Source organism: Tupaia chinensis, unplaced genomic scaffold (assembly GCF_000334495.1).
Source record: "Tupaia chinensis unplaced genomic scaffold, TupChi_1.0 Scaffold000170_1, whole genome shotgun sequence".
NCBI lineage: Eukaryota > Metazoa > Chordata > Mammalia > Scandentia > Tupaiidae > Tupaia > Tupaia belangeri.
This window is the reverse complement of record NW_006159645.1, coordinates 656,235-666,259: the sequence shown is the minus strand read 5'-3', so window position 1 is coordinate 666,259 and position 10,025 is coordinate 656,235. Positions and strand designations below refer to the sequence as shown.

The window sequence follows — 10,025 nt, the reverse complement described above, 5'->3', positions numbered from 1 at the left end:
ATCTCCAAGAGTTATGCTTTTATGTGCATTCAATTCATGTACACACACACCAAAAAAAATAAAGAAAGAAAGAAAGAAAAAAAAAAGATGTTATCACTTCTGTTCACTGACTGTGGAAACAGACCAGAAAGGCTAGAGAAACCCACTTGTGTGTGGTTGCTCAAGCATCAGAAGTATCTTCCAGATACTTCTGAAAGTCTGCAAAGACAGGGAATAAAGAGCCTCACGAACTTCCCCAGGAGGGTTTGTTTTCTTTGTTAAGAGAGAGGGTTTTGCTATAGGGTATAAACACTCACTGGAGAGACAGAGAGAGAGAGAGAGAGAGAGAGAGAGAGAGAGAGAGAGACAGACAGACAGACAGACAGACAGAAAGTGAGAAAATAACCCTCACAGGGGATGGCAATGCCACAGTCCCCTGTCCTCTATTTTCGTCTTGGGATTTTGGGCATGCACATGTGCTTGGCATAAGTTTAAGCCACTGGGTTGGGGACTCGAACCACAGCCGACTACGTGGGAGTCCAGCAACATAACTATTATGCCATCTGCTGGTCTCCTCCCCCAGGGGGGTTTCTAGGAGAGAGGGGACTATGTTCCAAGACTAGAGGCAGAAGGCAGAATGGCAGTCATGAACTGAAGGTCCTCTTTGGTTGGGATAGTGTGTTTCCAGAGAAGGCAGGGAGAGAGCTGGGGAAATGGATCGAGGCTGTCCTTGGAGGACTTGTAATGATTTTCAACATTATCTCAAGGTTTCAAACAAAGGAAGGAGGTGTTATCAAACCGATACAGCCTAGACTACTGAAACGCACACTCTTGTCCATATTACATTAATTCAGGAATGTTTCCTGTAGTATGTTCATCCACAAGCTTCAAAGCCTTTAGTGATTAGTGTGTTGGTGCCTGTTGGTACACCATGATTGCTTCTGAAGGGGGGTTTGCAGCAACTTCTGCTGATGAGGCACTGCACTGACTTCTCTACCAGTCAGTGGGTCATGGCCATGCTCTTTCGCAAGGCTTGGGGGTGGAGGGAAGAGGGCTTCTTCTTGAGCATTCTGTCTTAGCCCCAGAGATCACGGGTGCTCATTTACATCTATTCCTATGTTCTTTGGGATCCCTTTTACTTCTCAGTAACCAGTCTGTTGTTACTCCAATTCCTGTTACAGGTAATAAATCTTTATATCACTCCCTCCCTCTTCAGATTAGAATGTGGTTCCCTTCTCTTGATTGGATGCTGACTGATTTACAACTCTTTCTTTGCAATTTCTCTTCCTGACAGACATATCCCACTTCTCTAGATGAAAAGTTTTGTGGCCCTACTAAAAGCTACATTCTAGCTGCTTGTACTATCTGAAGGGTCTGTTTTCTTATAGATTAACCAGAGGTTTGTGAAAATAAACAAAGAATGAGCATTGCCCCTTAGATGTTCCTGAGTTCCACAACTGTAAGGGTAGAGAGATGTGAGGGCACATTCATGTACCGTGGGTAACTCAGGCTGGAAGGGTCCACTCATAAGTGCATCCTAGCTGGGCAATCAGACCTGTATGGGGGAAGGAGGCCCACCACAGTTAAATGGGAAGAGACTGTTGAATCTTGAAGGTTAATTGAGGGTTTGACAGGCAGTTAGTGGGGAAAGAACATGCCAAACAGAGGCAACAGGATAAACAGATGTCTGCAGACGTGGCAAGGCACAAACACACTCCAGAAATCATCAGTCAGATGGATGCTAAACATGATGGTAGCCCTTGTGAAGGGGTTTGGCTTTATCCTGTGGGGTTTTAAACAGAGTATGGAAGAGAGTTAAGAAATCATTGCCTGGGAACCAGCAGTTAGCGTAATGGCTATGTTCCTGGACTCCCACATAGTCGACCACAATTTGCGTCCCGGACCCGGTGGCTTAGAACTCACGCCTGGCGCGTGTGCGTGCGTGCCCAGGATCCCAAGAGGAGAATGGAGGAGAAGGGATTGCAGCATGGCCAACCCCCCTGGGGGGTGATTTCTCGCTTTCTGTCTCTCTGTCTCTCTCTGTCTCTTTCTGTCTGTCTGGCGAGCGCACGCGTCTTTTAGCAAAAACTTCTCAAAAGAAACCAACCAACCAACCAACCAAACAAACAAAAAAACAGAAAGAAAGAAATCATTGTCTTGGGGCCAGCAGATGACATAGTGATTACATCCCTGGACTCTCACATGGTCGAGCCTGGGTTTGAGCCCCAGACCTGGTGGCTCAAAAATCATGCCGGACACATGTGTGTGCATGCCCAAGATCCTGAAGGAGGATGGAGGAGAAGGGATTGTGGCATGGCCATCCTCCTGGAGTGATTTCTTACTTTCCCTCTCACTGTCTCTGTCTCTCTGGTGAGCACACAGAGGAAAAACCCAAAAAAAAAAAAAAAAAAAAAAAAAAAAAAAGAAAAGAAAGAAATGATTGTCTCCAAGCCACTTTGGTATAGTGATCACACAATGTGGCGTGGTACTGAGGCCATGTAAGAAGGTCCCAGGTTTGTGTCTTTTGATTTTCTTGCATGTGCTGGGTGTGTGCACGTGTGCCCATGATCCTGGCAGGATGAGGCAGGTGCTGGATTGTGGCATGAAGAGTCTATCAAGGGTCCCTGTCTCTCTCTCTGTGTCTCTCTTTCTCTCATGGAAGGAATACATAAATATTTTTAAAAAAATACTTAAAAAAAAAAAGATTGTCAACAATCCATATACCTGTAGGGGATTAATTTCTGACCTAGGCAACATCAAAGGGGATGGAAAAATCAGTTTTAAATAACAGGAGACAATCAGGTAGGTTGACAGGTTTGGAAATCCTTAAGAGAAAGCCATGAGAAACAGATGGAATAATAGAGGTGAAAGCCAACGTTTGGAATGCTAATACACCATAATGAGACATCTTTTCTGCAATCTGATTCTGTACTTGGAAAATGAGGTGTTAGAATTCCCATGTGGCAGGTGACCCCAATTGTTAAGTCATGACAGTACAGAGGTTTGACATGACTGCTACGCCATGACGGTACAGAGGTAGCCTCCACATTGTAGTTCGTAATGCTCAGCCTCCTCTTGTGTCGCCACCCCCATCCCAACAGTCAGTCCTAGGAACTAGTGTCCTTTGTTTTAAAGTAAACAATGAACATTATGTGAGTTAAATTTTTACAACCAGTTGCTCAAAATAGCAGAATACTAAAAGGGAGTTTCCAACAGGAATAGAGGCTGCCTTCTCTCATTTTACAGAGCAGTAAGCCAACACTCAGATCATCTAAGACTTATCTACGAGCAAGTCAGAGAGAAGGCTGTAACTGGGTGTCTCGTAAAACTGCAGGCCCTTACTTCAGCCATCCTGGCTGGGCAAGAATGATCAGTTACATTTTTAGAAAGAAGTTGACATGATCTGGGATACTTGTAACTCAAGGAAAAGCTCTTCAATAAAGAAACAGAGAGATGCAATAATGGTTTTGTAGTCCCTACTCAGCCCGTGGTCCCATCGATGACTCTTTTCAGGATAGGGATCTTCAGTGTTTTTCAACATGAAATTTTGTAGTTTTAGACTCAGAAATTTTTATCTCCTGGGCCAACAGCCTTGTTCCACTTCTTAGAAATAAAGACAGTCCTTTCATGCATGTCATTGTTGCATGAGGTTATGCCATATCTGCAGAACATTCCATCTGGAAGCTCCATGGCCCTCTGCTAAGGGGAGGCCCGTGCAGCTTCCCGTGTCCTGTCTCCTTAGTGGTCATCTTCTCTCCAGGAACACACTGTGGATCTCATGCTCTGCAGGGCTGTTTCTGACAAAGGCGCAATCGCTGCACCTTCAGCAGGCTAGGGAAGGCCCTGGGAACCCCACTTCCCAGTCCGAGAGTCTTGTGACAACATGTACGTGATGGCCTGGAGGCAAGGTGAGAATGGGGCCAGGAGTACAGAGAAGAGCAGTGGGACAGCCAGCTCACCAATGACAAGTTTGCCTTGAGCCCGCACTTGTTTCTAGTTGATACTTGTTTGTTGATATCTAAGTGTATAAAATATCTCTGGCTCTACTTTCAACTTGCCATAAACTTGAGATTATCCCAGAAAAGTATCCCCTCATTTTTTCTACAGTCCTAATAAAATACACTTCAAAGTCAGTTTTCCTTACTGTATCTATCAAGCTAGCATTTTGTGTGGTTGTTTCTATTAGGTCGTCAGTAAAGTCATGATGTATTTTTCTGTTTTTCTATGCAAAAATGCACCGTGACTTTTGCAATAACCCAATGGTCTTGCAGGCACTTATCTAGGAGGAAAAATAATATTCTCTATCTCTTTTTTTTTTTTCATGAAAGGTTCCTTGTGGCACTGAATATTACTGTCCATTTACTTATTCCCTTCTGTTTTATGTCTTAAGTGAAATTCTTTCTGCTCATATTTATTTATTTTTTAAGAGGGCACATGCATCCATCAGAGAGACAGAGAGACAGAGAGGGAATAAAGACCTCCCATTGCAGTACAGTCACACCGCAATCCCACCTCCTTGGTTTCTCCATTCTATTGGGATTTGGGGCATACACACATCCCCATACCTGATGTGTTTTTCAAGCCTCAGGCCTGGGATTTATATCATGGTCGACTATGTGGAGCTTTATTCCCTTAACTGCTGGCCACCAGGCTGGCCCTCTGCTCATTTTGATAATTTATTTATTTCAAAGTACAAACTTTCTTTCCATGCATACCAGAAAAAGATTACTATTGATAAAGCGTTGGTCAACACTACTTCTCATTAAGTTTTTATTTCCTTTCTAAGGACTGGGCAGGACCAGAGTGGCTGAGTTCACATAATATTTCAAAGTAGAAAAAAAAAATTCCCTGGTGTTATGCTGAGGCATAAGACTTCCTAACTGTGGGGCCAATAGGTGGTGTAGTGGGTAAGGTGTTGGACATCTGAAAGACTGGCTGTGGTTCAAGTCCTGGACCCGGTGCTTGAAAATCACTCCAGGTATGACCAAACTCCCAAGAGGAGAATGAAGGAGAAGTGAATGCAGCATGGCCATCCCCTCTGGGGGGATGATTTCTCACCTTCTCTCTCTGAATCTCTTTGTCTCTCTCCTCTCTGGTGAACATGAGTGTGAGTGCATATGCCCTATGACCAAAACCTACCACACACACACACACACACACACACACACACAAATCCTAACTGCATATGTAAAATTGAGTCTGTGCTCTTGAAATGCAAGTAAGACAGGGGTAAAGAATAGAAATACAAACACAAAAGGACACCCAGGTGACCTGTAATATGAGTCACTGTTCAGCCAGCGACTTTGCAAAAGAGTCACTGAGGCAAAAATGGCATAATTATGATGGTTACAAAAATACTTAGCAAACACATCAGTAGATTTTTGTCTCTTTTCTCCATAGCATTTGGAAGCATAGCATTAAATTTTCTCTAAATTAGTTTCCGGACTTCTGAGTGAAATCTCATTTGTAAGGACGTTTAAAGAAAATAAAAGTCTCTAATCTAATTAACTGCACATGCAATTCAACATTTCCCTTTTATTTACTATAAATTGTCTCAAGGCTTAAAAAAATCTGTATATGTCATGGGAACATAATTAGCCATCTGTGAAGCTCATAAATCCCAGCAAGATGTTTTGTCAAATGATCTCATCTTCCTCATGATCTCTTTATCCCGCCGACTTTGCTTGGTTTCTGCTTTCACTGAGTTGGGACTAAATCAGTATATTCCTCCCCCTGCATAATTTAGGACTGCCTTGAAACGATGGAATTACAAACCTCAATGGCAGATTGTGGCTTGCATTCACTGGCGTCCCTGCCATGAGCCTGGTTTTACCTTCGTCAGAACAGTGAGGTAAAGAAGTCCCGTTGCTAAGTTCTGCTCACTAAGTTCCGCTCCTATACGTGTGCTACAGATGATAGGCAGCCACTGGTGCTTGGAAGGGATCCAAAACTAGACATGGAACCTGGGAAAATGCCACTGTTTTGCAAATGTAAAGGAATATTTTAAGGGGAAAATTCTGTAGAACTGTGGATGAAAGAATTAGTATAGGATTTTAAAATTATGCAATGGCTAACTTAATTTATAAATGGGTACAGTCAGATCGATTGATCTTCCTTGGGGGAGAGAGTACTTTTTGGATAATAAACTGCTTTAATTCTGATTACTTTCTACAGGGTGAAATGAAATTGGGGGACCAGCAGTTAGCATAATGGCTATGTCGCTGGACTCCCATGTAGTCGATCGCGGTTCGCGTCCCTGACTTGGTGGCTTAAAACTCATGCCAGGCGCGTGTGCGTGCGTGCCCAAGATCCCGAGAGGAGAAAGGAGGAGAAGGGATTGCGGCCATCCTCCCAGGGGGTGATTTCTCGTTTTCTGTCTTTCTGTCTTTCTGTCTCTCTCTCTGTCTTTCTGGTGAGCATATGTGCCCTATAGCAAAAACCTCTCAAAAAAAATAAAAAAAAAAGAAAGAAAGAAAGAAAGAAATTACTTTATGGGCTGGCCCAGTAGTACAACAGTTAAGTGCAGTACATCGGAAGTCCATCTCACAAGGTCAAATGCGATTCAAATCCTAGCTCTGGGGGCTTGAAAAACATTCTGCCATGTGTCCTTGTGTGTGCATGCATGGCCCAAATCCTGATCAGATGACAAATGGAGGGAAAAAGACTGTGGCATGATCACACCCCATGAGGGGGGTGCTTTCTCTTGTTCTCTGGTGAGTGCGTATACCCACTGGAAACTGAAAAATAAATAAACTTAAAAAAAGAGAAACATCTTCTTAAAAAAAAAACTTATGAAGGTTTTCCAAAGCTTTATCTACCCACGTCTGCTGTGTGTATGTGTGTGTGTGTGTGTGTGTGTGTGTGTGTGTGTGTGTTTGATACAGAGAGAGGGGCAGAAAAGAGAGAGAGACAGAAAGCAAGAAATTACTCCCTGGGGAAGATGGCCACACCACAATCCTTCTTCTCCATTCTCCTCTCAGGATTTTGGGCATGCATGTACAAATGCCTGGCATGAGTTTAAGCCAACAGGTCTGGGATTTGAACCATAGTCAACTACGTGCGGGTCCAGCGACATAACCATTATGCCATCTGCTGATCCCCCCAATCTGTTGTGTTTGCTCCCATTGCTCTGACAACCCACAATCCCCTCCCTTACCCTGAACTGCTCAACTCTCTCCTCTTTGTCTGAATCTAAAGCTAGCAGGCCATTCAAAATTAATGTAAAGTTTTCCTCATCCAGGACAGCCTACCTCAATGAGACCTTGGTCAAACACTTAAGAATTGTAAATATATTTTGCAAAGACCTTTTCATGTTTAAAACAAACAAAATCTCACATATGGTCTCTTTCACTGTTAGGGTTTTACGAATTCCACTTATACAATTTCCTTGAGAGAAAGATCTTGGGTATGTGAATACTTATGTGTCAAATGGGTGATGCTTGATTTGCTGGTTTAAATTTATCTTAGCCATCTTCATCAAATGTGTTAAATTTCTTTACATAATCAATACGCTTTGCTATTTTATTAGTTACTAATTAGAGAAAAACAACAACAAAAAAGCCTTTCTATGTAAAGTGGGAAACTTCAATTAAATTCTAGCTTGTCATTACCTTGATCAACATAATTTCCCTGCTATGCATTTCTGGATGTTTAGAAATGAACTGAATTGCAGTGGGAAAAGATCCCAGTGCCTCCTAATGACTACAATAACTCTCCTGTAATTTGCTGAAAGTGAGTGGTATCCGTTTTCTCTTTTTCTTGAAGTTCATAGTAAAAGCAAACAGGTAGATTTTTGTTCAGAATCTTCAGGCTGGTAGTTGTAAAGGCTTTGAAACCAGATAAATGAATACTTCAGACTAAAGAAATAAGCTTTTGAGGCAAAGGGGTGGGGAAAAGCTGACTATACACAAACTATTAAGAGTTCGGTACATTTGTTGGAGTACTTCCAGGCCATTGTTGGTAAGTTTAACAATGGGTACAAAAAAGGGTGGATTACTAGCATCTCGACTCACTCTCTATGAAAATGCACCTAAATAAAAGGAAAATTCATGACTAACGAGTGGATCGTTCTCTCCCCTTCCTCGTATTTGGTTAGTAAACAGGGTAACTGGTTAACTGGTGCCAGTGCAGGCGATACTGGTTTCTAGTAACGTTTCCTTCCCTGCAGCTTTCCATAGGAGCTGCTATGCCCTGCGGCAAATGATTAACTGTCACCCTGGGCTTTGCATGCCTGCCGTGAAGTATGATCCCTTCGAATGGAAAAACCACAAAGTCACCTTAAGTCTTCCAGTGCAACGATTTTTAATAGTCCTCAGTAACATAGGCAGTACAGCTTTGTAATTCCACCTTACTGGAAATCCTGCCCTGCTGTAAAATGTTTCTATTTCAAGAATGCTTCTTCTCTCCCCACCTCTAAAGGTATACGTCTACAGAAGCGGCCCTAAGGTGCAGTTCCCAGGCGTTTAAAACAGCGTTGCGATTTGCTTTCCACAGGGTCCTCCATGAGAGCAGCCCTTGTCCCTGGAGGGGCTTCTGAGTTCACAAGTGATGTGGACCAGGGCCGAGTCCCCAGCATAGCCTTTTGAAAAAAGAATACTTTTCAGTGACAGATATCTTCCTGCATCACAAATAAATAGTTTTTGCGTCCTTGAGTCATGAAATATCGAAACTCAAAGACACTTCAGTTTCCAGAAAAAGATCATCGTGGTGGCCTCCTTGAGTGCTCTGAATTTGGTGGAAGACACCAAGGATGGGGGCGCACTAGAGTTCCCGGGTTTAGGACTGGAGGATGGGAGTCAGGGCGGGAGAGCCAGTCCCGGAGCCTTCGAGCTATTGCATGTCCTCGCGGGGGTCACCAGGGAAGCCCGCCTCCTCCGGGGCCTGGACCCCCTCCGGGAGCATCGTGGCGCGTGCTTTCCTCTTCTCTTTAAAGCGGCCTGAGCGTGAGATCTTCAAATTGCGCCGGCTGTTGGCGGATTTCTCCGCGCACGCCTTGTCTGGTTTGTGCGGCTCGCCCGCGCCCCCCAGGGGATTGGGGTGCTGGTTCTCTTGGGAGCTGCTCGTGTCGGGGCTGGGCGCTGAGGCCGCCACAGGCTCTCCCGGGGCGGGCTGGCCTGGCAGCTGCGCCCCCGCAGTGACCTCCTTGCTTTTCTTCCTGCTGTTGGTTAGCGATTTCCACCAGGGTCCCCCACCGCCGGTGCCGCCGCTGTCCGCCAGGGCCCGGGGCGCCCGGGTGGGGAAGGGCCTCCAGGCGCCGGTCTCTCTCTCCTCTCGGTCTCTGCGGTTCTCTCCGCCCTCCCCAGGCTTCTCCCACGCGGGCCGCCCTGTGCCGGGAAGAAAACAAGCCGTGGTTACTGAGCTGGCCCAAGTCACGTGCCCCCATCGCGTTTCCTCCCCTGCGCTCTGCGGGCTCTGGATCGCCGGGGTCAGAGCGTCTGCAGCGGAGCCTGGAGCCCAGAGCAGCGCAGCCCCAGTGGACAGGCGCGTGACCTCCACGGCGCCGCCACTGGTGTCCAGGCTGAGCCTTGGAACTCCAGGCCTCAACCTTTGCCTTGTCTCCACGGGAAGTGCAGTGGTCAGTGCGCCAGGGCTCCCCGGGCATCTGGATCCACCGGACTTGAGAGGGGAAGTGTTCTGCCCTGTCTACACAGCCTGAGGAGGTGGTCGCCCAAAGGTGACTCATCCGCCCCAACACAGCCTCCCTTCGGAGGAGCACCTGGGACAGAGGCTCTCGGGGATCAGTGAGTGTTAGACCGCCATCACTCAGCCACACGGTAGCAGAATTGATAGTCTAGCGAGCGAGGGACAAGTTCATGCCGCTTTGGGTTGTTTCCTTTTAATTCTGCGTTTAGCCACTTCTGCCTTGTGACTTCTACAGAAGCATGTCTGGACGTAACTTCTCTGGAAAACGGTCATCCTACGCTTCCTCTTAGTCCCCAGAGGGCGAGCATGCTACCAAGCCACATCCCTGCCCACTGTAGAGATGAAGTCAAGTGGCAAATGTGTCCCCTTAGTTTTGCATTAAAATACGCGCCGAGCCTGTACCA

At 45.5% G+C, this 10,025-nt stretch overlaps 1 protein-coding gene across 1 annotated transcript; it reads right to left on the bottom strand.

The window, feature by feature from the left end:
* Positions 1-8,149: 8,149 nt before the first annotated feature.
* PRR15 (proline rich 15) lies at positions 8,150-9,580 on the bottom strand. The gene is made up of 2 exons (XM_027770937.1): positions 9,469-9,580; positions 8,150-9,302 (listed from the first exon to the last, which is right to left on the bottom strand). Exons 1-2 carry the CDS (start codon positions 9,578-9,580, stop codon positions 8,809-8,811), a joined length of 606 nt encoding a protein of 201 aa, XP_027626738.1. The 3' UTR covers positions 8,150-8,808.
* Between the last annotated feature and the right edge of the window lie 445 nt (positions 9,581-10,025).

Bases quoted from the DNA above. Each gene is read 5' to 3' on its own strand.
- PRR15 (XM_027770937.1), bottom strand. From the start codon at position 9,580: ATGCCCGGGGAGCCCTGGCGCACTGACCACTGCACTTCCCGTGGAGAC. The intron at 9,303-9,468 runs GTCACGCGCCTG...TTCCCGGCACAG, and splicing joins CCAGTGGCGGCGCCGTGGAG to GGCGGCCCGCGTGGGAGAAG.